Here is a 13,101-nt window from a genome sequence, read left to right as displayed (position 1 = left end):
ACACCACAATTATGGCTTGAGTTAGGAGTCCTTGAAGTCCTTTTGTTGTGGCAATATCTTTGTCAATAGCACGCCTGTGCATTCAGTTTTTTTATTTATATAAGAGCAAAAATATTTTCTGAATTGTTTTCTCACGTGAATTCTTTCCCTTTTTTAAAAAACTCCATTACTCCTACTCATGGCGTAAAGTACTGAACTTGTAGACTAAAACCCAAATCTCTTTCTTGAGTCAATACCATTAATTTATAACCCAGTTAAGTATTTGAGGGCATTGCATTTGTCAATATTGGCTTTTCCCTGCTATTGTGTCTCTCATTCTCTTAGGTTAGTTAGGTATGTCTGAACCCCTGGTCTATTCTTATCTGCACATTTTTGTGTCATTTACAGGTTTGTCACTTCTCTGACACCTCCTTTTTCTGATGATTAACATAAGGAGCTACCACCTATGGCAGAACAATATGCTTCCCACCAGTTCCTACCTGTTCAGCTTTCTACAAAGAAAGCTGCACTGTTCAATTCAAATCTCTTGTTTTCTGTCCAGGTTTTTGAAAAGCTTTGTTGCATGGTTATTTAGTTACACCAGGTGTCTTTCTGGAAATCCACATAAACCATTTTTCCTTTAGTTTTCTTCTGGTACTTTAAAAATTGTATCAGATTTGTGATTGCTAAAACTGTGGAGAATTAATTCTACCTGTGCTCTATGTGTCTTCTTTTGTTTCAATTAATTTGGTGTCTTACATCAAAATATATATGCTAGTCTAAAATTTCCTTGAATTAATCCTATAAAGGCTTTTTAAAATGTAAATTCAATGTTTGCTGCCATGCAGTCCTTAAATGAAGTCACTAGTCTGAGAACTGAGAGTTTCATAGAGGTTCAATCAGCATATTCTTAATATTTTCCTATATTTTTGACTGTGTATATTCTCTGTGGATTATTGACTTCATGCTTATTTAATTTCTTTGTTCTTTCTTTCTTCCTTCCTCTCTTTCTGAGTACGTGTGTCCATGGTGGTATCTGATCTTTTCTTTACGTGGAAAGAATAGGGTCAGGTTTAAATATCTTTCTAATCCATAGTTGACAAAAACTGATGCAAAAAATTGTTTATCTTTTCAGCAACACCCTCATTTTCTTTAATTACACCTTCACCTCTAATTCAAAAGACCTACTTATTCTCCCTTAACCGTCTTGGTGGTTATTGCGTGGTTTTTACCCACAGCTGTTTACTTCAGAGCCCATTTTGGACCTCTTTGTTTCCTTCTTACACAATGAATCTTATAATCTGCTTTGTTGGCTGCACAAACATTGTATTTCCATATTCTGCATAACTTCATGTTGGATTCCTATAGGTGGAATGGCTGGCTGTAGGGCACTCTAAAATTGTACAACAAGTCTCTAAACTGAGAAAGTGCTATACTAGTTTGAAGAGGACAGAATTCATTTTCAGGGTCCAAAATTCATCTTAGCACTAAAAATGCATACATTTCCCCCTTGCCTGTAGTCGTGTACATTTGGTTTCTAGTCTCTAACATTTAGTTTTTAATTTTTTTATGTTAATACATTGGTTTCTGCTGATTTAACAGGTTTTAGATGCGGGAAGACTGAAAGAATACGGTGAGCCTTACATTTTGCTGCAAGAACAAGACAGCTTGTTTTACAAAATGGTGCAACAAGTGGGCAAGACTGAAGCGGCTGCTCTGATGGAAACAGCAAAACGGGTAATTTTAGAAGAAGAGATAATTAAGTTTGTCTCTGCAGTTTGTTTATCTCAAGTTAGCATATTCAGTGTTGCAGTAAGCCTTCCACTAAAGGATCTGTCAGTTTTGCAAGGCAAAGCCATAATTTTCAGTGGGATATACACAGACTTCCAAATGATACATGTATTTATATACCCCAAGTTGAAAGACTGGATTTCTTGCTTCCTTTTGTGTGTACACAAAACAGTAAGTGTAAATAATATAAGACATACTCACTTGTGCTGGGCATTGATCTTAACTCTCTGTGAAAAACACGTTAGGGCTGCAGAATCAAACATTTATATGTTATGTCTCTATTTTTAAAGGGTGCATCAGATTTTAGTTGGGGCTCAATGCCTGTGACCATGCTGTGGTTCCTGAGGGTTTGATCACATTCCTTCTGTTGTGCTTTCCCTTACTTCATTCTGGTACCCTGGCTCTCTCTTCTGCACCAAAAATGAGCAGGGCTCAGCTAAGAAACAGCTACTGAATGTTTTGTCACCTCCTTGTTCCTGCAAGGCTCTGTGCCTGATTTCAAACTGTTCAAATCCTACTCAGAGTACAGAATTATTAATGTAATTGTGAGCATTCCTCTGGCAATCAAAGTGTTTAAGAGACATCAATGGATTCGTTTTCACAATATGCCTGTGAGGCGAGCCTATATCATCTCCAATTCTCACATGGAAAGCTGAAGCAGAGATAAGAAGATAAAAAAGAATGACCTGTGATTGAGGATCTCTTTGACTAGCTTTGGCTTGCTTTCTTTTTTCTTCATAATTTACCACACGGGATGTCCAGGGCAAGACTTAATTCCCTCAGTGCCAGCAAAGTTTCAGCATTGCTCCAGCTGAGACTGGCAGTGCTCAGTTTGGCAGCAGCTTGCTTGGAACCCATGTAACTGTGCTTTCAGCATGTGAGTAAGGCACTGGTAACCTAAGAGAGCCTTTTACAGGAGAGAGGCAAAGCTCTTTAGCCTTTATGCTTTCCTTTCCTCAAGTTGCTGGATGTGGGGAGCAGAGCTAGAGGAACACAAAGTCTAAAATGTTACCTGGGGAAACAAAAGACCAGTAGACAGGGAACAACACACAAAGACAGGAAACAAAATGGCAGGTGTTTGACTATTTTCTGGTAAAAAATAGATGCATTTCCAGCAAGTTGAAAAAAAAAAAAAAGAAAAGTAGTGCAGTCATGGAGGCTGTGTGCTCATGTCTGGATGCTATATTACTGGACTTCTTGAAGATCAGGGAAGAGATTTCTGTGTCTGTTCATATTCTCAGATTTTATTTTTTAAAGGGTTTTTCAAGTAAAGCACTGTAGCTAAGAGCATACACCATAAATTCTTGTGTGGTACAAATTGCAAAACTGAGGAAAGAGTTTTGTCTTGAACTAAGCTGTGTTACAAGTTCTGCTGTCCTCTTCCATTGCTGCAGTGTAGCTTTTATTTTCTTATTAGAAGGGAATGGGTTAGCCATGTTTTCTGCGGTATGTGCATGACAATCTGGAGGTTATATAAATGATATTTAAACGGGTAGTTTCAAATTCATGTGACCATTGTTTGTCTGTAAAGTGAAGGCCAGCTTCCTAAGGCTTGTTCCTTGGAAAGACAAGAGGTGAGGCTGTCCAGCTGTCATCTGTAGAAATTTAGTTATGTCATGCTGTCATTCCTTCCTTCCCTGGAGCCTTCCCCAATTGCACAATTGCATTCAAAGATGATTCAAAATGTATAAAAATAATTGCCTGATGTTACTTGCCCATATAGTCATCTGCAGTTACCACATCAATGTTATGTGATTTTGTACAGGAAGGGAAGAGATCCAGGAACCAGTCTCTGCTGAAATGTGGTTTGATGAAAAAGTTTGCTAACTCCCAGGCTAGAAGGCAGATACAAGCTTTAGCATCTGCCAAGAATGCAAAGCATGGTGCTTATCCACACTCGGACCAAAAATATGGGAATCAAGAGACTGTATCTCCAGTCAGCAGCTACCCAGAAGCAGAGTTACAGCTCCTTCTGTTTGAAGGACTTGGACAATTCAGGGGTTTTGTTATTGCTGTCCCTTGTGCTTCATGCATACTTGCAGAGAAGTCGCTTAGTCAGAAGAGCTGATTCCAATGGCTTTTCTTTTTACACTACTGAGCCTGCTGCATGTATTGCTGTTGGTTTCCCACATTCCTACTGTGGTTACTAAGAACATTTTTTTTGTTTTTATGGAGAACAGCTTTCTTTCTGTTTTTGGAAAACAGCATACTGCACATGAAAAGAAATGGTAATATGACATACATACATACTTTTCAAAAAGCATTGCAGTGGGTTGCTAAGAAAAATGGTTTGGAATGTGGGTATGCTTTGGCAATGATTATTTGATTTATTGGATTTTGGACCTGAATCTTGATTCATTTCAGTTTGGACCTGTACAATACGAACTTGTACCAAGATGATCTTTCAGTAACCTGAAACTTCAAATGCATTTTCTGGAAAAGTACTGCTTTTGCATATATCCTTTAAGTGCAAATTAAGAGGTAGTACACATCTTAAATTGGGAAGACTAACTTGGACATATTTAAGAAACATAATTTTTAAAAAAAAATCTCATGGGCCTCTTAGTGAAACATTGCAAGACTGAGCTATTGCTGGAATCTTAGCTCAGGTTTCCCAGTTGATCCAGTTGCTATTGTATGGCTCACTTGGTATCCCCATTTTTTGTCCAAATGTCAAAGAGAACAACACAGGCACAACTCAAATTGGATACTGCTGAGTGTGCATTAAACAGCCCATGAGCCTGATGGCAACTGAGTTATGCTTGACATCGTGAGACTGTTTTTATCTTTTCTCAGTTTACAAGAAGCTGCTAGGAGAAAATCCTGTGGGAAAGAGAAATAATCGTCAAGCAGTGAAAAAAGGAAAAAAATAAAAGTGCTCAATTATTCAGATAAACAGAAGTTGGTGTGTTCTCCCTGCTCTTGGCAGTGTTGAGAGAGGCTTTTCTGCAAGCTTTGGTGGCATCAGGATAGGGATGGGTTTCTGTCAGTCAGGTTTCAGTACTTTGAGGAAAAAATAAGAGTTGTTTTATTTTACTTTAAAGCTATGACAGATAAGTAAATATTAAAATACTAGGTGTTATCTCACCTCAGTGATTACTTTTAAAATGGTTGCAGCTCTGTTGGCACTGGAAGAAACTTGTATAAAGACTTGGGCATTTAATATCTTGAGGGATTGGGCTCAGGGGAAGAATTGCAATGAAGACAGTTGAAAAGCAGCTGCCATTTCATTACATCTCTAGTAATGTGCCAAGGTTTTCTGTTAGCTTTCCATTAAAAAAAAAATCACATTCAAAAGCTGCATTAAAAGTATGCCAAAGTTTTGTGTTTTAAAGCAGGAACGGAGTGGAAATACTGAGGCTGCCGTCTGCAGCCCGTGTGCAGTCAGCAGCCTCATTAACTTCCCTCTGTTGCATCCAATTGTGACTGGTTACTGAGGAATGTCTCTTAACAGGACTCCCAATTCTTCTGTTGATTCAAATCAGACTTTAATATTCTTTGAAACTTGTGAAAATGCATATTAGTGCACAAGAGTGAGTGCACAAAAGATGACAGGGACGTTTTTGTAGAATGACTATTTCTTTTTTATCCCATGTGTCTTACACATATATTCATGTATATGAAAAGGATGTTATTATCAAACAAACTGAACTTTGTTGACAAGACTCTTAAATATAAATTGCAGAAATGTTTCATAAGCTGTACTCAAAGCAGTCTGACTATGAGACCTAACTCGTGACACGTGTCAGCTTCAGAAAGATAGTGTATTTTCTGTTTTTAAAGACTCAAACAAAACTTTTCACATTCTTCTTTGAAAAAAAAATTGCATTTGAAGTCCTTTTTCACCCAACACATTTTTAGATAAGAGCACACAAGTCTTGACATTATTTCATTTTGTTATGCGCATCTGTCAAGGAACAGAGATATGATACAGCTGCTAAAAACTGATGATTGTGGAACAGTGAAACTTGACAGCATTTCATTTCCTTTATGTTCTGATTATACATTTATCAGGAAACCTGTATCTCTTCTAGTTGAGCTAGAAATTGGTAGAATTCAGGAACTCAAAGGATTGGCAAAGAACTGTCCTATTATTTGGTATCATCTTACGTTTTAGAGAAGTTGCTTGGTTGAGTCATTGTTAAAGCTTTTGCTTCTTCTTTCATTATTGTGGTTTGCTATCCAGAGATCACATTTCTATAGGCCCTATAACTGCTCTGCAGCACAAATTAAAGGCTGGGATATTTCATACATATACTTCGAAGTTTCAATGGTTGTCAATCACAGTTTGTAAAATATAGGGATTACAACCTGATTTTAACATCCAAATCCATTGTGTTCATTTTATGTGTGAAAATGAGAAACCCTTGTGCAGACGCAAGATTTCACAGCTTCTTTGTCATCCTGTTTTTAATTTATCTCCATGTTTTGAGCTAGTGAAATGATTTTACTTATCAGTTTAATGTACAGTGATAAAACATATCTATTCATCTGAATTAACAAAAATTTGAGGGATCGACAGGTTGTGTGAGATTTCTCACACATTTTGTTTTAGTTTAAGTTCATATAGTAATTTTACTAATTTTTCAGTGACATACATTAACTGAATGCCACTAACCTGAAGTTCCTGTTGTGGTTCCTTGAGGATATGTATTTATCTTTACTATATTTACCTCCAGAAATATTGTTTGAAGCTAAATGGACTTTGGTACATAATTACTCATAGAATCTAATATTTTTCCTAGGTATACTTCAGTAAGAATTACCCAGAAGTTGTTCAGAATGGTCAGCTTGCCACAGACTCCTCCTTGGATCCTTCCTCAGGATTATGCATAACTGAAACTGCACTGTGATTCCTCATTGCCTTAACTGTTCTCTGCAGAATGTAAACCTGAGATCATCTAAACTTGGTGTCAACGGGAGAGGAAAGGGAGGGGGGCAATTCTTTGCACTGGACATCCTTCCTATTTAATACTGAGAAGAAAATTTTTATTGTCCCTGTTTCTTTCATTTCAGTGCAATATGTTTTTCTTTCCAGCTAATTATGTTTGTATTGCTAAGGAAATTAGGCAGATTCAGTTTTTATTTGAAAGTTATGTGGTAGAGATCTCTTTTATTTAAACAGGTGCAGGACACCTAACAGGTCTAGTGTGCATATTTGGAGCTTAGTAAAATAATGGGAATGTGTCCTTCTTTTTTCTTCTAGAAATATTTTGAGAGCAAGCAAAACCAAATTTTTCTCAGTGTCTCTTTAGCATGACAGCTCTGTCTGAACAGCAGATTTGGTAGTGTGCAACTCACTTGTCTAGAGGAACTGTCTTTCTACCTGTCACAAGTACCTATGCAGGCTGGTAGGAAAAAAAATTTGAAGAAGCCAAAAACACTTTTTCATTTTGATAGAAAAGTACTATATACTTTTTTTTTAATAAACAGTTCAAATAATGCTGTTCAAGATGAATGTAAATATTAGTTTTATTTTGCTAAAATCCAAATGCTGAAAATCAGTCTCAGTCTTCTGTGCTTCAGAAGAAAATTACCACATTTGCACTGAAGAAATATTTAAATAATTTAACATACATTCCTCCTTTTACCCAGGTTATCAAAGAGAAAAGGTATTAAAATAACTTGAGGAAATGTTTGAATGACATGTCATTATACCTAAATACTGTGTAGTACAAAGTTATCTTCAACACAACACATTGAAATGTATACATTATTTGCATTTATTGTGCCTTAATATTTGTGCCTTCAAGCCAAAGCTGTAACTGCAGGGTACACAACAAATTCATTAGATATATGTTAAAAATATGTAACTTTAGTTTTGCATCAGGGGTTCTGTTGAACTTCAGCTGTATGAAGTTACCATCCTGCCAGAATAAGTAGGAAAATACAACCTGTAGTTTTAAATGGCAGTTGCTGATAGAGAGGAATGCAGTGAGAAACGGGTTCAATATTCATAAGTTATGTCCTGATTCGGCAAAGCACTTCAACACAAAGGCACTATTCCCATGCTTGAAAAATAAACGAAGCAAGTGCTGTGCTGCTTTAGGTCTTTTCAAATCTGAAAAAATTTGAGCTATTCTTTGAGGTCCAATAGAAAATACATCTATTCATCTTGTTGTTTAAAGGCCACAGGAGAGACCAAAAGGCAACAGATTTCTTCAGGAAATGGAAAATACTGTGCTTTTTTAAAAATACTGAAGATGCTTGCTATTACCTTTGTAATGCCGAACAAGTGTTATCTACCCAGTGTTCATCCAGTAGTCTAAAAGTAAGGCAAACACGAGTGTTTCTCATTTCAAGCAGTTCTACTAGAATGCAATTTAGTCAGATATAAAGTTACTTCTTACTGAGGAGTAAATTGAGGCCGAAGCCTGTGCGTCACCACAGCCACTCATTTTGCACATCTCCCTGCTCGGAGCCAGCCCGATGGTGAGAGGCAGAGTCCCTGTTCCCCTGTTACAGCGTCCTCCCTGCACTGGGGCTTGCTGTCCTGCTGTGAGACCCCATGAGACAGGGGGTTGTGTCTGCAGTGCCACCAGCCAGCTTTCTGAGGGATGGGGGCTTTTGGGGCTTGTGGAGTAAACATCAGGCATCAGTGTGTGCTGGTAACATCCTCTCAACATGCTTAAAAATTATTAGGGGGGAGTCACAAAATGAGATGCTTTTGCCCCTAGCCTTTTTTGTCAAGTCCTAACACTTCTCCTGCAGTGTGTAGCACCTTACACTGGAACAAGTTCCACTGAGATCCATGGAACTGAACTTCACACAGTGATGTGCAACAGGAGGCTTGTGCTACATCTGATGATAAAATACCAGCCAGCCAGGGGCAGCTACCAGCCACCAAGCCACGTGGCACAAATGTGCTCCTGTGTGCAGTGCTTATGGCAGATCTTCTGAGAGCACACCAGCCACATCCACTTTCTGTGTGGCTTGGCCCTTCTCTGAGCTGCTGCAGTCCACCTGCACAGTGTCCTAGCACACAGTTATCATCCTGTGTGTTCCATGGCTGTTTTCTTTTTCGTTAAAGTTGTCTGAAATAAGGATAGGGCTGTTCTGCAGCTGAGTGAGAGTAGTGGTTGCTTTGCACAGGTATGTGAAGATGTAAAGTTTAAATGTGTAAAGTCATGTTAGATAATTCTAGGGGATTGTGTAGTGTAAAGAAAGTTCAACCTCATGGCCTTGTCCACAACTGCCTTTTTGACAAGGATCCGTGGATCCATGTCCAAACTCTGCTCAAGCTTTGCCATGGAAAACCTCATTTGAATGGTGCAAAAACACAGCTACGGTGAGCTGATCAGGAAGGCAGTCCACTTCATTGAGTTGGGAGTTTGAGCTCCTTTGTTTATCTTCTTTTTTGAGAAGTATGAATATATTCAGAGTCTGTGTTCTACGATATGGAATTCTTATTATTGTTAAACACTTAGTTCTTATAGAAGAAGAAATGTGATGTATAATACAGAGTCTTTTAAATACTATAGGAGAATAGTGAGTTCTCCTGGCCATACATACCTTAGTTTATATTTTTTTATCAGACCCAAGGAGATCTGCACACGTAAACCAAGGGTATAATTACAGTTTTAGTTCATTTCAGCTCTGAAATGAATCTATGGTAAGTTATATTTCAGAGCAGAACTCCAAAACGCTGGCTGCTGCAGACTCACTCGTATGAGACCCCGACTGATGTGGCTATCAGTCTATAAGCTAGAATTAATTTGATCCTGTAGCTTTTTAAATGTGCACAAAAATGTTAGGTATCTCTGAAAATGCTGATTCTGCTTCTCTACGTGTTTTGGCAGGACACTACTTGCTGTAGGTATCAAATGTCAATATAAGACAAAACAAATTTCTTACAAAATCACACTTGAAACCCATAAATTGCTGAGTAGAACAACTGATAGCAAGTAATTCATGTCTGTCATTGGCATTATTTCATCGTTTTGGTTTAAAGCAATAAAAATATTTTATTCAGGAAACTGGTTTTGCTGGTATTGTTGATAGCTGTTTTGTTCAGATGTTGATTAAGACAGACTGACCCATTTCATTTTAAATGTGTAAAAAAGGTGCAGTGGACCTGAATGGCAGAACTCAAATCGGGGAAAGAAAAAGGCCTTCATGTGGTGAAAGCCTTGGTCTGTTAAATGAATACATTATCTTTCCAACAAGGTGTTTTATGTTTCCTTACAAAGAAAAATTTAAATAGTTTTAAGCTTCCATTTTGCAAAATGTTGTGCTTTATTTGAACATAGCAAAGCAGGTTACTCTAAGTTGCATACCTTTCTGGGGATATTGGAAAAAGAACTCAGTCTCCCGAGTTATTCAAGCCTTTAAAATATTTCTTCGCCATGAGGTGCCTTAAAGTATTCCAGAGTCTTATTTCTAATAAATATAATTTTATACAGTTATTCTGAAAATCATCAGTTACAAAACTCATGTTTCTTAGATGTAAAAATCTAGGAACAGCGTCTACTTCTGATCCAGAGAATTGTTTTTCGTACATTTTTTTTGGTCTGTTTTTGCTCCACCCCTTCTCCAAAGACCACTGTGAGCCGACAGACCATGTTGGCATTTCCAAAGCCACAGTTTGCCAGGATAGACTATTTAATGTTTTAGTTATTTGCTTGTTTTAAGGACAAAAATTCTCTTTAGTAAACTGCACCATGTGCCAGATGGGTGTAATCTTCTGTGATACCATTTGTACTGCCCTTAGGAAGAGGGAGGACTTTCTGGCCAGCCTCAATAACACTGTTTTCTTAAGTAATGTTGATGGTTTTGTTTAGCCTTCCCAATACACATGTGAAATAAGATTGCGGAAAGAATCATCAGAAATACTGCTCTTTTTTTTGTTGTTTAGCTGACCCTTTGAAATATCTCAAAATATTCAAAATTTACCTCTTTTTTTTTGTTTTGGAGGGGAGAAGAAAGAATTGAAATCACTTCTTCCTTGTGATGGTGATGAGCTTGACAGTTTGGCAGAAGATGTGGCTTTCTGTGTATGTTTTACACTGTGTAACAGCGCGCTGCTTTTTCATCATTTTAACTCTGGTTTTGTTTTGGTTTGGTTCTTGCCTTTGTTGTAAGAATTTGATTTTGGCATTACTATGGAATGGTTTCTTTTGTGGACGTTCACGTGACAACTGCTGTCATACAATAAAAGGCATTTCTCAGAAGCCTGTCTTAAGTCTGTTGTCATTGCAAATATGTGGCTGAAGGCAGAAGTTATGGGCTGAGCTAAGTCAGGACATGTCTGACATCTCAAAACACCTCTCGGTGCCATCAGAAGCCCCAAGAGCTGAAAATGCACTTGGAGCTACAAAACACAGTACTACATGCCAGCTTGGTTTTACCAGTTTTCTCCAGTCTGAGATCTCTCAGATCACATTACCAAGATTTTAGCTTTAATTGCTGAAAAGTATTGCAAATAGATTTTAAAAAACTGTGATGGAAGAACCACTGAGGTTGCACCAGTGCAGACTGGGTATGGTCTCTGCCCAAAGCAGCTGGCAAGCTCAGTGGGCTGGACAGTGGAAATGTGGAAGGTCAGTGGGCAGAAGTGAGATGGTTTAACAGCATAACTCCAAAATCTGGTGTTACCTTTCAGTTCTGTGCTTCTGTCTGATGAGCTTGTTGCTTAATTTAGCAAGATACTCGGAAATTGCTTTTTCTGAAAACCATGAATCCCTATTTTGATGCAGGATTTTTAGTACTGGATGAATTGTGCATTTGTCAATAATCCCTCAGTGCAGCAAGTTGCAGGACCTGGTACAATATGAATTGTCATCTCTTCTACCATGGAATATGCATTAAGAATTTCTCATATTTCTACCAAAAGTCTACCTCCCAACCACCATGCAGCTTAGTTGCCTCTAAGCAAATTTGGCTTGGGTTGTCACAGCACAAGTCGCCTGTGGGATGTGCAATATCCATCTCGAGCTATATCCTCCCAGAGCAAGCACTTGCCAAATGTGTTAATACAGAAGTTCTCTTTTAGAAGTGGAAGAGGGAGATTTGTTCCCTTGCCTGAAAGAGAGCTGCTGATTAGTAACAAAGCCAAAGATGATTTTTAGGAATCTGCTCACAAACAAGCATGAATTTCATAAACTTCATGTTTAAAGCTGGTTCATAAATTTGTAGCAATATTAATGTACAGAGAATCAAGGCCATACTCTTATGTATGAAACCAGGTTTCCACTGTCTGCACCTTGGCACCATTTAACTCCCAAACTGGCCTGGAATCAATAGCTTCATCTGTTTTGAGATACAAAATTCGCTATGGATCTTAGCCACGGATCCAGCACATGCTGGAAAGTACAATAACCTTGAGGAGAAACTGGAGGTAGTCCCACTGCCATTCAGGAGCCAGGGCACATCTGGCTTTTAAGTTGCTGTGCTCAACATGGATACTGGGATCATACTTGCTTTCTTCAAACACATGAGTTAAAAGCTGCACCAGAGCTCTTGTCCCTCTCCTGCATGGGATACCCTGGTGTTTTAGAACATACTTTTGGGTGCTGTAGGTTTTCCTTAGGCTGAGTTGTTTGGATCTTCCCATCTAGTGCATAACCAAAACTTAATATTGAGGATCTTTTTGATGGGAATGTTCACCATGAGTGAATGACATGGGGCATTGTTTACACCAGGACAAAGGAGAAGCCTAGATTCAAGTACAAGTTCCAGGGAGGATTTATGCATTTTATTTGATTGTCTGTAGAAATACCAGGAGGAGCTGGGGCTTCTACTCCATTCTGTGAGCATAGCTGGGATGTTGTTGGGCAGCAGGATTCATTTGCTCGTGTTCACTCCTGCTCTCTGGCCCCAGTGCGGCGGTGTGGCCCGGGCTGCAGCTGTTACCACACCGGTCTGACAGGTCTGCCCTTTGCAGTCAGGGCTCCAGCTGCTGGGCAGCTCTACCAAGGCAAACTCGCCTCTCCTGCCTCCCCAAGGACGCTGCTGCCCTGAGCGCCATCGCTGCCATGTGGAGCTCTGCTCCAAGATGGGATGCTCTCTGTGCCCAGCTGTTCCTGCTGCAGCTGCTGCTCCTCCAGTATACGTGCAGTGAAGTCTCCCTATAGACCAAGCTGTTCCTAGAAGCAATAAAGCTCCTAACAGACAGACTCTGGAATACTAACTGAAGTTTCTGCATCCACTATACCCAGAGAAAAACCTCCCAGTTTATGCAGTGTAAATCACTGTGCTGCATCCAAGGGAATGTGTATCTTCTGCTCACAGTAACATCTGAATGTGGTGCCTGAAGTATGGCTGATGGACTGTGGTTGTGCTGGTCAGGCACATGAGACTTGCAAAGAGCTGTGGTGCTTTTTTCTTTTTTTC

At 38.9% G+C, this 13,101-nt stretch overlaps 1 protein-coding gene across 2 annotated transcripts in view; it reads left to right on the top strand.

The window, feature by feature from the left end:
- Positions 1 to 10,921, top strand: part of ABCC4 (ATP binding cassette subfamily C member 4) — a 141,720-nt gene extending 130,799 nt beyond the window's left edge. The window contains exons 30-31 of one of the 2 annotated variants that reach the window (XM_054272042.1): positions 1,582 to 1,716; positions 6,516 to 10,921. In XM_054272042.1, the coding sequence (XP_054128017.1) occupies positions 1,582 to 1,716; positions 6,516 to 6,623 (243 nt within the window). In that variant the 3' untranslated portion in view covers positions 6,624 to 10,921. Of the gene's footprint in view, positions 1 to 1,581; positions 2,059 to 6,515 lie in introns of those variants that run through there. The other variant, XM_054272041.1, reaches the window with a different exon arrangement.
- Positions 10,922 to 13,101: the final 2,180 nt, after the last annotated feature.

Source organism: Melozone crissalis, unplaced genomic scaffold (assembly GCF_028551555.1).
Source record: "Melozone crissalis strain CALT ecotype California unplaced genomic scaffold, PUWL_Pcris_2 ptg000013l_1, whole genome shotgun sequence".
Taxonomy (NCBI): Eukaryota; Metazoa; Chordata; class Aves; order Passeriformes; family Passerellidae; genus Melozone; species Melozone crissalis.
Note: the sequence above shows the minus strand (reverse complement) of the source record. Positions and strands in the feature narration are given on the sequence as shown.